At 49.6% G+C, this 15,898-nt stretch overlaps 1 protein-coding gene across 1 annotated transcript in view; it reads right to left on the bottom strand.

Moving 5' to 3' along the window:
• The window catches only part of LOC147436857 (zinc transporter), a 112,359-nt gene that overhangs the window by 48,254 nt on the left and 48,207 nt on the right, over positions 1 to 15,898 (bottom strand). The window contains exons 4-6 of the mRNA XM_086486252.1: positions 14,240 to 14,324; positions 14,077 to 14,155; positions 13,826 to 13,962 (exon numbers count right to left, since the gene is read on the bottom strand). Of these exons, the coding sequence (XP_086342378.1) occupies positions 13,826 to 13,962; positions 14,077 to 14,155; positions 14,240 to 14,324 (301 nt within the window). The remainder of the gene's footprint in view (positions 1 to 13,825; positions 13,963 to 14,076; positions 14,156 to 14,239; positions 14,325 to 15,898) is intronic.

Below are 15,898 nucleotides of genomic sequence, written 5' to 3'. Positions count from 1 at the left end.
AGAGGAGGCAGACATTCCCATCTCTGTCTGCTTTCCGGGTTTGCAGAGGGAGTACTTACCACTTCTGTCCAGGATCAGCTCAGCCATTGGGACTGTCTTGGAGACACCTCGTACGGCAGCCTCAGTAGCTGCCAAGGCGGTTGGCATTCCCTCAGTTCGCGTTCTGGTCAGAGACACTCACACGCTCCCGAAGGTTATTCTTCTGCCTCGGGTGAGTGGGGGTTGGTTTAGACAGAGTGTGGAGTATTCGGGCCTCCCGAACTAGTGCTTCATTTGCCGACAGATGGGCCATCTAGCGAAGGCATGTCCACAGAGGAGGCCTCGACCTACACCACAGCCTCAGCCCCAGCCTGCAAGGGCTGGCCAGCAGACACACAGAGAGACAGCGCACGCATACAGAGCCACCCTCTGAGCTTGGGGCTCCAGCGGAGGAGGGATGGCAGCAGGTCCGTGGTCGACGACAACAGGGGCCACAGCGACAGCCTGGCACCCAGGGTGGTCCTCAAGCACCTACTCAGCAGCAGTGGGTTCCCACAGGGAACCGGTTTGGTCCCCCTGCTCCAACCCCCACCCCAACTTCACCCTCGACAGCACCTCCCCCTCCAGAGTTTCCCCCCTCTTCCTCATCCTCCCCCCCGCCTCCCGCCTCCCGCTCCCGCCGCCTGTCCTCCCGCCCCTCTACCTCTACCGTTCCCCCCCGCCGCTCTTCTCCACCGCTCCCCCCTGCTCCTTCTCCCCCCCCTCCCGCTCCAATTCCACAGTCGTCTCAGGGGGCAGGGCCTTCTCCGGCTACTAGGAGATCTCTTGGCAGCGCCTTTGCCACGAGTCACTTGGCGAGAGAGGGACAACCTTTCTTGTGGCCCCCTCTCCAGGTGCAGACGCCCCCCCTTGCAGACATCCCTCAAGGTCTGACGAGCATTGACATCCGGCGCCGATGGGACTTCTTCGACTACGACTTCACTCGTTTTCTCGGCGACCCCTCAGCAGACCATGAGGCAGGGTCCATGTTCTGTTCCTTGCAACTAGGGGGACAGAGGCCTTGGACTCTGCAGTTGGCTTCTCCTTTCCCCTCTGCGGCAGGGACCAGACAGAGTGGACTCTCGACTCAGTGTTGGGATGGTTACACACACAGGTCCTAGAGTTCTCTCACCACATGGGAGAACTAGGAGTCACAGACTTTGTGGCCAACGTAACCGCGAAACGTTTCAGACCCGAAACGTGGCGTTTCACCCCGAAACGTTTCGCCCTAGGCTAAGGCCTCATTGAAACGTATGACCGAAACGCCAATTTTGTGTATATATAGAGTTATGTATCGACAAAATAGGTGTTCACAGTGCAGTGAGTAAAGACACATGCTATGGTAACCTTGAAATAGCATATACATAATAAAAAAAATAACTATCTAATGGCCAAATTCTCTAAAGGAAATTTTTTATTTCAGGCATTTCACTCTAGGCGTTTCACCCGTTTCGCGTTTCAGGCCTGCTGAAACGCGTTTCGCGGTTACGCTGTTTGTGGCCATTGGCCAAGTTTGCGGTGACACCTCTAGATTCAGCAGGATGTAGACACATTGTGGTTTACTTCTTTGCCGATACACAGTGCTTGCCATGCTATGTATACATTCATGAGGACTCCTGGACAGAGGAGGTTGCTTTACGTACCGCTCGCTCTACTTGGGCTTGGGCCAGGCACTCGATGCAATCACGCCTATCTAGAGGACGTTCGGATGCGGATTACTCCCCATCCAAGCCAGCCTCGAAGATAGCCCGTCTAGCTGCTGCGGCAACATCTGTTCTCTCTCACTCCCCATGAGGATCGTCTCATGGAACGTGCAGGGACTAGGTGGGCCCCAGTTTCAGCGTCAGCGGGGCCGACTGCGTCAGGAGCTTCAGCGCTGCCTTGTGGGAGGAGAGATTGATCTCCTTATGCTTCAGGAGCACCATCTGTGTGAGAGCCGCATTAGACGTTGTGGTCAGCTCTTGCGTGGACGATATGACACTTTTTGGTCAGCTGCTTTTGGACCTAGAGACATCCAGGGTGGGGTATGTATGACTATTGCGGACTCTTTGCAAGCAGGCCATTGTGGGCAAAGGGATTATTGTGCCAGGCAAGGCTCAGTGGATTACTATGCAAGTTCACGGTTACCTAGTGGGCTTCCTGAACATCTATGCGCCCAACGTGGCAAGTGCTTGAGTAGAGTTTTGGTCACAACTAGTTGAGTCTCTGCCGCAGGCAGAACACTGGTGCATAGGAGGGGACTTCAACATGTTGGAGGACCCTTCTGACAGGATTGGTGGTAGCCATGCTACTGTGCATGGAGTTGAGTTGGCAGCTTGAGAGAGGTTTTGTATGACTCTTAGGTCTCGGATGTTTGGTAGCACTCTGGCTTTGTAAGGCCCCCAGACAGCCTTGCTTTCTCGCGTCCGGACCACAGAGTGGGAAGAGTGAATCTATCGCGGATAGATCGCTTCTACACTAGTGACCACTTCAATGACTTGGGTGGGACAGTGGGCATTCTGGCAGGGACTTCCTTCTCGGACCATGCACCAGTGATCCTCACAATGGCAGACAGGCAGAGGAGTGGGAGCACGATGCTTCGCATCTCAGAGAGGATCTTGTTGGATTCAGCACTCAGAGAGCGGGTAGAGGCTCTCTGGACAGAGAGCTTAGACAGGCACGATTCTCCTGCTGACAGAGTGGCCTCAGGCCTAGCTCAAATTAGCCGCTTCTTTCTCCAGGAGTCTTAAGGCTTGCCGGGCTGCAGCGAGAGAGGAGCAGCAGCGTCTCAGACGGGGCATTGCTTCGCTACAGAGGATGCAGGAGCAGCATCCAGGCAGTCCTTGGTTGGAGGAGCAGCTACAGCAGGCTCGTCAGAAGCTTGTTAGCACAGAGGAGAGGCGCCATGAGTTTGCTTTCCACCGACAGGGAGCTCAGTGGACCCAGGTGGGCGACAGAGTGACGGGTGCTTTCTTTGAGACAGTGGGACCTCGGCATTCACATACCAAGGTCAGTCAGTTGAGGAGGCCCGATGGATCAGTTGCTTCTGAGCCCGAGGATATGCGTGCAGTTGCTACTGACTTTTACCATGAGTTACTGTCTGCAGAGCCCCAGTGAGAGCGCCAGGATGCATGCAGGGAGCAGGTTTGGGCACAAATGCCTTGTCTTGTGACTGAGGAGATGCGTCAGAGGCTTGAGCTACCACTTCAGCTTGAGGAGCTGCACACAGCTCTTAGGGCCCTCCCCCGTGGTAGCTGTTCGGGTGAGGATGGGCTGACTCCCAGTTTCTTCTTAGAGTACAGGGACCTATTGGGCCCAGATCTCTGTAGTGCTTTTCAGTACATTTTGCACACGGGGGTGATGCCTGAAAGCATGAGTGAGGACCTGATATACCTCATTCCCAAGGAGGGTGGTTCCTTGGATGAGATTCGATAGTGGCGTCCCATCACCATCCTCAACTCAGCCTACAAAATTCTTGCCAAGGCTCTGAGTTTGAGAATTCAGCCACTTCTAGAGAGCCTTATACATGGGACTCAAACAAGTTTTGTCAAGGAACGCAGTATCCTTGACAACATCTTTACTTTTTGGGAGGCTTCTGCCCTGGCACGGCTCCGTGGTGAGGACCTAGTGATTCTTCTTCTCGATTTTGAGAAGGCATATGACAGAGTTGACTGGGACTTTCTAGAGGGCACTCTACGCAGGATGGGCTTCTCAAATGCTTGGATCATAGGGGTGTTAGCTTTGTACAGACAGGCCCACAGTCAGGTTCTTTTGGCGGGAGGTAGAGGTGATCGCTTCATGCTCACACGTTCGGTCAGACAGGGCTGTCCTCTTGCCCCCTTCCTCTTTCTGTTCTATGCGGAGGCGATGAGCAGGTTTTTGGTGTCGCAGCAGGTTGGTCTACGGGGCTTAGCACTCCCTATTCGGGGAGATGAGCTTCTGGACGCTAAGTTTGCCGACGACTCAGCCTTGTACTTAGAGGGCAAGGAGGCCAACCTTCACAGGTGTGAGCAGGCTCTGGAGACCTTCTGTTGTGCATCGGGCACATTGATCAACTGGAGAAAGACAATGGCTTTCTCGGTTGGTAGTGCTCCTGTACCCAATTGGATGCCATGAGAGGGTTTTAGGTGGATTCCCCCGGGGACTCCAATTCGGTACATGGGTTGTCAGGTTGGTTTGGACTTGTTTCCCAAGCAACAGATTGCTCCCCTTCTCTTGTCTATCAAGAGAAAGTTGTTACATTGGAGCTCAGCACGACTTTCTTTGGCTGGCAGAGTAGTAGTGGCCAACCAGGTGTTGTTGGCGACTATGTGGTACATCACTTCTTGCTGGATTTTCTTGAGTTCTTGTATCAGCCAGAACTTCCTTTGGTCAGGACGTGACACTCAAATAGCCCGAGCCAAAGTGGCTTGGCAGGTCATCACTCTTCGTTGTTCACAGGGAGGGCTTGAGATCATTGACCCAGCACAGGAGAGCAGAGCCCTTCTTGGGAAGTTCATCGTCAGAGGACTTCTTCCAAGTGAGGAGCCCTGGAAGGAGTTCTTGTTGCAGCGGCTTCGTGCTAGGGTGCCTCAGGCAGGAGGCCCCTGGCAACCTTCGACCAAATGGATCTTCACAGAGATGCGCAGAGTTGGTTTGAGCAGGAGACTGGAGGACCGCTTCGCTGTGAGTCTGCTTCGCTCTTGGGAACTCTTGCGGCGAGGCCTGGAGCAGAGACAGCCTACTTCCACGGAGGAGCGCCTACGGCAACCCCTTGTCTGGAACCCCATGGTTAGCACTCAGAGAGGCCACTTGGTTGGTAGTCGACCTCATGTTTCCTGGGGTCCCATGGCAACGGGTCCAGCGCGCTCTTTAGGTGACTGGTTAGAGTTCAATGGTTTGTCAGAGGAGGTGCAGGGTTTCAAGCTACAGGGCATGAGAGGGGTGCGGAGCATGTGCCAGGACATCTCAGAGGCAGTTCCAGCTGAGTGGCTCACACCTCTCGAGCCAGTAGCACCCAGGTGGATGGGAAGCCATCGCACGACTGGAGGTTCTCATCTCCGTCAGGGCCTGCTCAGAGACTGTTCCCTCCCTTTTCTTCGAGCTTCAGGGTGGGGGACGCCTACAGCGAGTTGCAGTAGAGGCCCAACAAGTTGCAGAGTTCTGTTTTCAGAGGGTCCGAGTAGTGGGCATCTGTGGGAGGACTTGTCATAGATCCTGACCCGGCAGCTCTTGAGACTGGACACTGGAGGCTGTGGGCTTGGGAGTGCTGTCCACTGGCATGAGTACAGTGGGATCCTGGTGAGTGGCTCTGGAGGGACCCCTTCTCTTCTGCAGACCACCCAAGAGTCCCTTTCTTTCAGTACATTGTTCGATTGGGACGTCATATACTAGCAGCACACAGAGAGCATAGTTACCCGGAACGCGGAACGGGAACGGCGACAAGATCCCCGCGGAACGGGGGAACGGCTAGGGGTCCGGAATGGGAACGGCGCGGAACGGGAGGTATAAAAAACACCCAAATAGTGCATTTTTTAGCACCTTGTGTTCAAATACAAGGAGTATTAGAGTGCTTTGACTCTAATACTCACAAAAAACTCGTTTTGAAGACCATTCAACCTTGCTATGACTAGATGATGAGAGAGAGAGAGAGAGAGAGAGAGAGAGAGAGAGAGAGAGAGGGAGAGACTCGAGAGAGTGAGAGGGAGAGGTAGAGATTTGAGAGAGTGGGAGGGAGAGGAAGAGAGCTTGAAGGCTTGAAGCCTTGAGCCTTGAGAGAGTGAGTCTTGAGAGAAAGAGATCTTGAGAGTGTGAGAGGGAGAGAGCTTGAGCCTTGAGGATTAGCTTGTGGAGAGAAAGGGGGAGGGGGGTGCATTTTATGAGTCCTTGAGGCCTTGCACACTTCAAAAAGAGGCCCAAACATTTACTTCAATTTTTTCAATTTTTGCCAAATTTGTTTGTAGCCGTTGGCCGTTCCAGGGGCATTCCGGAACGTTTCTGGGGCGTTCCGGAACGGCCGTTCCGGTTTGCACTGGCCACTCGGAACGTCAGACGTTCCGGGACGTTTCGGAATGTTCGGGAAGGGAACTGTCCCCCGGAACGCCGGAACGGGGGCTAGGGGGCGTTCCCCGGTAACTCTGACAGAGAGGCCCGCCCCGCTGCAACACCTCATTGGCAGGAGGAGGGTCTCACAGCTGAGTTCTCGGCAGCCTTCTGGGAGCGATTGTGGGACTCCAGACAGCCGAGGCGAGTCACCTTGTTTCAGTGGCTGGTCGCACACAGAGCTACAGCAGTTGGGAGCTGGCTAGTGCATAGTGGTCTCTCGGCCGCATGTGCAGCTTGTGACCATCTTGTGGAGAGTCAGCATCATTGTCTCTGGGACTATTCTGTCCCTCGGCCCAGCAGGTGTGGCTACGAGTTCTTCGGCTGATCTCCACGGCTCGACAGTACACTTGGGGAGCAGCGGCTTGGTCCACCCTCACGGGCCCGGCACTTCAGTTTGAGCTATCTTCCACCAGCAGGATGATAGTGATGCAGGAGGGGCGACCTACACTCCAACCTGCTATACAGAGCTTACTCCATAGGAGTGGGGTAGTGAGAGAGAGGAGTGTTGGGAGCTCATCAGTGGCCTGACACTCTAGTTCATCTGGCGGGCCCGCTGCTTCCACATCTTTGAGGCTCGCCCTGTGCCGCCAGCAGAGATTGCTCGCGATTTTTGGCTAGAGCTGATCCATACTCTCAGAGGACAGCTTGAGGGACTACAGGGCAGCTCTGACCGCATGCGGGAGCGCAGAGAGGCTTTCCTTCCACTCTGGCGTCCTGGGTCTTTTTTACACCATGGTCCAGGGAGTACTCCGATGGCATTACCGACCACCTGTGTGGCTTTTCCCTCCCCCCATTTCTTGATTTAGCCCCATTGTACATATGCTGGTTTTTTCATTGGGAGAGTCTCCCATCATGGTTGTTGTAGCCCTCTCCTAAAGAGGTGGTTGTAGCACTATGGGCAGTTTCAGTAACTAATAGAAGGATCTCTTTCTCGGAAAAAAAAAAAAAAAAATACCGAAAGGGGCGCCAAGGTTTGGGGCCAATACTCTCCGGGGTGGAATTCCGCCACTCCGTGTCGCGTGTGCTCTGTCTCTCTTTTTCATTTCAGTTGTTATTGAAGTGCTAAAAGTCTGTTCTTTTTTATTGGCACGTGGTGCCCGTCTTGTGACAGATTTGATGCACCTTTGGATTCGTTTACATGTGGGATTGCAGATGGCCACCAAGGGGTAGATCTTGGGCTGATTTGCACTCCCGATGTAAGAGGAATGAAGAGCTGAAAACGCAGATTTCGATGATGCCGCTAATGGACAACAATGGGAGCACTCGATGCCACGAGGGAATGGCGTTGAAGAGATTCAATGGGCTGTTGAAGTACCGGACCGCATCTGAGAGGTTAGCGTTCGTGGATCTTGCACACTTCCGGCGATGGAAGGACTGAGAACTGAAAACGCTGGCTGATTGCTGCAAAAACGTTGAAGCTGATCTGGATCTACAAATGCTAAAGCTGATCTGCTACTGCTCTAGCGCTTTCTTCATTTGTCCAAATCGATGGCTCAAGTGCTCCGTTTATAGGCAAGGTTTGGGGCTCTTAAGGTTGAGGTAGGGCAAAACTTCTGTAGAAGTTTGATGAGAGCTCAGTTTTTGGGTGAAACTTTCGCACGTCTGCTGATACAAGATTTCAATTGACGTGAGGAATGGCTCATTGGATTCCTCTAACCTAAAACTATATGCACATCATGTGAGTGGTCCACCGTAGTGTAACAACCCCTATCAAAACGAGTATACAAACCATTGATGCAAGAGGGTTCTAAAACTGAAAATTGGCTCTAGAAGTTGATGAAGCAGTCCACGTGGCACATAGAGCCATGTGCACGGGACACAAAATGCAAATCCAACCAGTGTTTGCCGCACGGTCAGATCAGCCAGTGTTTGCAGATTCAGCCCGCTATTTGCAGATTTCAGCATCTGCGTTTTCAGAGCGTCATCGTCGCATCGTCATCACCGCCGTTGTGACCGACATAGAGTCAAGATTCAACAGATACAAGATTTGCAGATTTCAGCCCTTATCGTTTTCAGATTTCAGCCCGTCTCGTCGTCGTCGACATCGTCAGCAAGTCCATTGCATTTAGACCATTGTACGCCCTTGGAGGAGGGTTTGACAGCTTTTCTGGTGTCGTATTCTTCTCTCTCTATCTCTCAATCTCAGCACCTTCATTCACAATGTTTACCACTTTGTTGTGATCATTTGCACTATCTCACTAAAGGAACGGAAGGTTCTCCCTTCCATAAGTAAAAGGAACCCTTGAGCACAGTTCGGAGCACTCATCTTGAGCAAAGTTCAACATTCACTTCCGCTGCACCTTACATTGGTATCAGAGCTTTGGCAGTGTTCTTATCACTCAAAGAAAGAACCAAAGAATTTTTTTTTTTGCTTGTTGCGGTCGCACGTAACCCAAGTCCACTTGGGCGTGTCGATTCCTAATCGTGTTTTGAAGAGTTACAGGAAACCCAAGAAAGAAGGGCTTGTCCAACCTCCCCTTGTTTCTCTTTTCACTCATTGAGAGCGAACCGTGCACTTAGTGGCTGGCCAATCACCGTGAGGTGAGAAAAAGGAACCTTGGTGTGAGCGCAAGGCCGCCAAGGGGTGCGCCCGCGGGACAGAGAAGAGCTCGGGAAAGAGAAGATCCTTCTCTAACAAAGAGTGCAAGCTAAAGAAAGAACCTCAAGAACTCAAGCCCTCGAGGACTCAAGAACCTCAAGAACCTCAAGAACTCAAGAACCCAAGAACCCAAGAACCACAAGAACCCAAGTTCCTCGTGAACATAAGAACCCAAGACTTCAATGTATGGTCATCACTTGAAGCGGAATGGATACTTCGCATGGAGGTGGCGAAGAAGAATTTTCCCCACCAGGAGGTTTTTCCGACCCTCCCCCTTCTCCATCTACGCCAAGGATTGCACTAAATCCTATGGAGGCTTTGGTCGAGACGATGATGGACATGATGATACGACAAGAAGCGCAACGCGCCGCCTTGGAGCGCGAGCGCGAAGAAAGAAAGGCAGAATTGGATCATGAACGCGAAGAAAGAACGACAGCCTTAGAGCGTGAGCGTAAGCAAGTGCGCTTGGCGGCCAAAGAAAGAAAGGCAGAATTGGATCACGAGTGCAGAGAAAGAAAGGCAGAATTGGATCGCGAGCGCGAAGAAAGACGAGCGGCCTTGGAGTTAGAGCGTGAGGCATAGAGAGACCAACGCATGCAAGAGTAGGCCCTACAGGTACTCACCTCGAAACCCGAGCCGGCCAAAGATGTTGGTGGTTCACCAAGTGGCGCAAGCCGAGATTCGGACTCCAACAACCCCGTCACAGAGAAGATCACATTCAGTAAGTATGACCGTAAGATAGATGCTAGTATTATTCATTCTTGGTTGCATCTATTTAATGCTTATTTTGCGACAACTAAGAAGACAGGGAATAGCAAGGTTTTAACGGCAGCCATGTATCTTGCCAGTGATGCCATTAATTGGTACCACGCATGTCAAGAGGCACGGTTGGCCGTGCATCTAGAGGAAGCTAACGGAGACGTGCCCCTTTCCTTCAATTGGGCCGACTTCCAAGAAAAGCTCAAGGCGCAGTTTATGCCACCATTGTACCTAGCACGGTTGAAAGACGATTGGCACGGTCTCAAGAAAAATGGTATACCAATTATGTCTTTCTCTAATCGTGTTTTGCAGCTCGGTACCCAATTACGCAAATCGGATAATGAGCGCAAAGAGGCATTCCTTTATGGATTGGATGAGTATATCAAGTATGATGTCGAAGTACTCGATCCAATCGATTTCAACAAGGCGGTAGCGATTGCTCTCGCACAAGAGATGAAGCACAATAAGGGAAAGCCGAAGGAGAACAAGACTTCTCAAGGTACCACTCAAACTTCTCAGAACCCTCAGAACGGTAAGAACGGTAAGAGTGGTAACTCTTCTAACCAATCTTCCTCTAGTCTCTCAGAAAAGAACTCTCCAAATGAACCTAAGGGTAAAGCAAACACAATTGCTAAACCTAAGCTCACTCCATATGAAAAGGCAGAACAAGGAATTTTAGGAGGATATATCCCGTCGGAAGAACAAAGCATTTATTCTAAGGAAGGTCGATGTTATCATTGTCACATCAAGGGTCACATAAAAAGAACATGTCCTAAGCTTGACTCTAATGAATCTAAATAACCCACAGAACCCACGCCCTCTGTGAATGCAATAAATGAGAACACGAGTGTGACCCAAGTTTCTCATGATCCTGCCATTGATGAGTCTCTCATTAAGTGTTATGGTCATGTGAAGGGTCAGCGTTTTGTCATATTGTTTGATCCAGGCAGTATGCATGATGTGATAAGTGACTCTCTTGTTGAAAGAGCCCGCTTGGAGTTAGCAAGACATCTCCTTTCGAGGTGTCGGGCTTCGCTCCCGGTATGGACTCTCTCAACACGCAAGAGTGCCTTGATGTTTTGTTCACTGTTCAACAAGCGTCCTTCCACAAAAAAATTGTAGTATCTCCTCTTTTAGGATGTGATATGCTTTTAGGCATTCAATGGTTTCGTGAGCACAAACCTCTCATTGATTGGGCAGCCAATACTTTCACTTTCAATGCCAAAAGTGACTCTCTCATTGTCATTCATGGGGAGGAAGTCGTTCATTCTTCATCTCTCATTTCTAATGTGCAAGCGAAGCTTGAAAAGAATCAGGAAAAGGAGACTCTCAGTCTTGTCTTCTCCAAAGCACGACACACATGATTTGCATGATCACGATGTGATTATTCACGAGCATGATGAATTGCAGGATAAAGATGCGATTGTTCACAAGGATGATGGTTTAGTTGATGCTTATTCTAGTGAAGCTAACCTCATTGCAGATTCGATCAATCACGTAGAACGGATCTTGGCTCTCGAGCCGAGGTCCAAGGAACCTACTCAGGAAGTATTATGTGTTCGTATGATTAGTCAGCATGCATTGTTCGAGTGTTTCATTCATGAAGGTTTACTCTATTTTAGTCACCGTCTTTATGTAATCCCTTTTCATAGGCATGCCATATTGTACGTTGAACATGATTCACTCATGAATGAGCACGGATATATGCGGATTACTCATGAAAAGATGAAATGTTTGCACCCGAGGAATTCACATTCCATGTCTCTTCCTTGACATGACACAGTATCCGAAAGAGCACAAGAAGGACTGAGCATCACCCATCGGCATTTCCATTATGATTTGCCACAGCTGATAGAATTAGATCAGAAAGACAAGTTTCGATCCCATTGTTTGCGTGTGTTTGATAAACGGTTTGGCACTCTGTCCATATGTTCATCTACATTGCATGCATAGTCTTTAAAGAAGACTAGAATTTTTCCAGTCACTTTACATGGAATGGGTATGTTCATGTTTTTGTGTTGGAAGTGGTTTCAGGAATTTTCATCCTCAGAGATTCTTGAAGAAGGTAGACGCATGACTCTAGACGAAGTTGAAGCATTGAAGCAGCCTCAGATGACTGTCGCTTTCGGCGCGGCCCAAAGAAGCAAGCGTTGTAGACCTTTATAAAGTTCAAGTACCGTATGACCCACGCATCAGAGTGGGCCGGCGAAGAGTCCTTCCCACGATTCAAGACACTGTTGTCGTTCTCCCTCGACGCCAAACAGTTCGGTACCAGTACCTCACTTTAAAAAAGAGGGGATGTCACGTGCACATTTAACCGTATGTGCAAGTGGACAAGCTACTTCAGGTCTAGGGTTCGCTTAGCTTAGGAAGTGTTTTGGCACCTTTGTGAGTCTGTTCATAGGCCGTGCATGTCCAGGCACTTAGAGTAGTTGCATATCCTCTGGTTGCACACAGCATGATCATCAGCATTACCATCATGAGCATTTTACAGTGCACAGAACCTATTTTCCCTATTTTAGCCATTTTTCACTTATTATTAATAAGTGACTTTGTTGGGAAACTGGGTAGGGCAAATTGGCTAAGGATATATATAAGAAAACTAGCACGAGCACTTTCTGGCAGAAGAGGCGGCAGGTACCAAGTGTCTGGCAGTGCACCTTCTCAGCAAGACCCATGACGGAACAACATAGCGTTTTCAGCCATCAAGACACAACTAGCATTTTCTGCAGCAGATCAGCCTTGGCGTTTTTGCAGACAACAGATCAGGCCTAGCGTTTTTGCAACATGCAGTCCAACCTAGCGTTTTGCAGATTCGCGACGATAGAACATCCATTTACATCAATGTTTTCAGTTTTCAGCACTTAGACCCCGCAGATCAAGTCCCGAACCTTGCAGATGTCACCTTCCCGCAGCAGATCCTCGCCGCACGGTCAGATCAACCAATGTTTGCAGATTCAGCCCGCTATTCGCAGATTTCAGCATCTGCGTTTTCAGCGCGTCGTCGTCGCATCGTCGTCACCGACATAGAGTCAGAATTCAGCAGATACAAGATTTGCAGATTTCAGCCCTTAGCGTTTTTACGTTTCAACCCGTCTCGTCGCCGTCCTCATCGTCGTCGACATCGTCGGCAAGTCCATTGCATTTAGACCATTGTACGAGATTTGTGCAATCAATAGCATAGACTTCTCTCGCCATCGAGAGAGGGGCCCTTGGAGGAGGGTTTGATAACGTTTCTGGTGTCGTATTCTTATCTCTCTCTCTCAGTCTCAGCACCTTCATTCACAGTGTTTACCACTTTGTTGTGATCATTTGCACTCTCTCACCAAAGCAACGGAAGCCTCTCCCTTTTGTAAGTAAAAGGAACCCTTGAGCACAGTTCGGAGCACTCACCTTGAGCAAAGTTCAACATTCACTTCCGCTGCACCTTACACTGAAGCACGTCCTCGAGGCTCTCGGAGCCTCAGGACTTATCTTAAGTACCTTGGTCACCATATCGGCCTCTCAAACTCAATCTCGTAATAGCCTTGGCCCAGAATCTGCACGTCAATGAGCTTGCCGACCTCAGCTAAGAGGAGGGCCTGCACCAAATTCGAAACTCCCTGTGACTAGGATGGGTGCCGACAATCCTACAAATGACGAAGGTTGTGTGGAGCCGACCAACCTCCACTCAATCTCGTAACAGCCTTGGCCCAGAATTTGCACGTCAATGAGCTTGACGACCTCACCTAGGAGGAGGGCCTGCACGAAATCTCAATGACTAGAATGGGTGCCGACAATCCTACAAATGACAGAGGTTGTCTCGAGCCGAACGACCTCCACATCAAGGCTCGCTTTCTCTTCCAAAGATTGCAAAAGTCATATGGAAGCCTCTACGAGGGCAAGCAAGGGGGCTGCGGCTGAGTTCCTCTGAGGCGAAGCAGAAGTCTCCATCTGTGTTTGGTAGTGTTGCGACAGCTCGGTGAACAGAAGCACAATCAAAAGCGAAAGAGACGGGATGGGCGAGGTGACGACAGAGGCGTGTGAGTGCTCGAAGATGCTAGCCACAGCAGGAGGAGGACAGGACAAGGGCGAGGGCGAGGGCGAGGGTGAGAGGTGGCAAGAGGGATGGGGAGGGCCGGTGGCAACACGAGGGAACCAGGAAGAAGGCGAGCACGAGAAGGGGCACTGGTCTCAGCAGCACAGCAAGCAGTCACTAGTGCACATGATTTGAAAGTTTCTTTTGTAGCAATGAATAATAAGCAAAAGGAAAGAGGTCGTTGTGCCTAGTGGTATACAACATAACTTGCAAGCAACTCGAAGAGAAATAGAGAGCCTTTGTACTTGAATTAAAGCAACGGGAGTGGAAGCTAACACTAGAAATTTCACCACGACAGAAATAAATACCTTTAGAGAAACCCGCCGAGCTATCACTCTACAAAGTCCTGCAAGGACACCACCAAGAAGTGCAGAAGACATTGGCTGGAACCCTACTGATTCTTTCTCTGTGAATTTTCCATCTATTTTCCGATCAGCTCTATATGGTGCTTCAAGTCAAGGTTGCAATAGTCGAAAATGGAAACATATTATCTCAAAATCTGCCTCAAAAAACAAAAGGTGCAGACCTCATAGATATAGCATATACTAAGTTAGGATATAAAATGGCGACGACGTTGACATTGCCCATCCTTGAGAGAAAAACAAGTAAGATGCAAGCATAGCCACCAAACCTGCTACCTGACAAACGAAGCAGTCATGACAGCATAACCATTTTTTCAAGAAAGCATTGAAGGAAAAACAAATATCCAGCATAAAAATTACCTTTTTCCATTTCCCACCACCTCTACTGAGGATGAGAGTTGAAATTGCACCCAGCACGGCTCCTACATATTCTGCCATTATTGTTCTGACCAGAATAATCAATCCCAAAGACAATAAAAACAGCGAACTCAAACTACTCAAAAGCTAACCTGCAATTGAGTTTGAGGCGTAAAACAAAATAGATTAAACGGAACTTTTCACAGTCGTGAGTCGCAAATGTTTGATAAGATGCGCTTCTCGCTGGGTAAATCAGTTCCCCCCCCCCCCATCCCCCCCCCCCCCCAACCCAAAAAAAAAAAACACTAAAAACCACATGTTGATCCCTAGCACTGATTTCTACTTATATGGTGGTAGCAAGTGGATAATAAGGGCAAGTTAACCCATTACAATAATCAAGATATAATAATATTTAGAGACTGAAAGTGCAAGGGCAAGATTTCATAGGAGAGGGCCCCCTTCTAATATAATTTTCATAAAATTATTGAGATCAAACATGACATAGAGATTTTCTATGAGCTGTGTCACAATCAATCCAGCATAACAACACCTCAAAAACAATTTAAATATTGTCACGTGCACATCTAACCCTGTGTGCATGTGAACAAGCTAACTCCTATTTCTAGGGTGTAGGACAACCTAGGAAGTGTTATGGCACCTTGTGAGCCTGTATGCAAGACCTGCATGTCCAGACACTTTAGAGTAGTTACATCCTTTGATTGCACATGAGCACAGCCAGCCTATGCTAGGTGTAGGCACTGGGGAGTGTTCCCATATAGATCATTAGTACCTAGCCTAGGTATTTACCAGCATGAGAAGCACTTCTTATAAGTGAAATTTTTTATAAGTGGCATTTAGCCAGTTACGGGGCTTTTTAAGCCTTGCCCGACCCAGCCTTGCTTGACCTATAAAGGTGACCCCAAGGGTCACCACTAGAGGCATAAGTCAATACCCCCATGGGCATACAGCGCCCTCAGAGCAATACCCAGCCCTAGTGTCTCCATTCCAGCAGCATCCCTGGCATTTTTCACTATCAGCTCCAACCACCCTAGCATTTTTGCCTAGCGCCAGCCTACAGTACCAGATTCAGCCCGCAGTACCAAATCAGCCCGAGCGTTAGTATTTTCAGCCCTTCACCATACAGCCATGAAGCGTTTTTGCATCAGATCAGCCATTGCAGATTTCAACCATCAATTCAGTCAGCGTTCTCAGATTTCAGCTAGCATAACGTTTTGCATTTTCAGCCCTTAACCTCACAGATCCAAGCACCTACAGGAAGATCCCATCAGCATCTCCACATCTAGGACCATTGTATCAGCATTTGTGCAATCTAAAGGAAACACCTCTCTAGCGATAGAGTGGGGGGGGGGGGGTTGGTTTGGGACCCTATCCGGTGTTAGTCTTCTTCTCTCTCACTCACTCACAGAACATTCACTCATAGTATTATTCTCTCTTCACTCTCTAGTCTATTGCACAGTTCTATCATGATAAAAGGAACCATGGATACGCACTGAGCACTCATCCTAAGTTATCACCGTAAATCACTTCCCCTGCACATTACAGATACATACCGATTGATCAAGGTGAATCCCAGATTCACCCTTGAAGGAAAACGCAAGGTATAGGCATCATCAATGCCCAATACTGGGTGTAGAACTAGGT

The sequence above is a fragment of the Adiantum capillus-veneris genome, chromosome 17 (genome assembly GCF_014529385.1).
Source record: "Adiantum capillus-veneris isolate H3 chromosome 17, ASM1452938v2, whole genome shotgun sequence".
In the NCBI taxonomy this organism is placed as follows: Eukaryota; Viridiplantae; Streptophyta; class Polypodiopsida; order Polypodiales; family Pteridaceae; genus Adiantum; species Adiantum capillus-veneris.
Note: the sequence above shows the minus strand (reverse complement) of the source record. Positions and strands in the feature narration are given on the sequence as shown.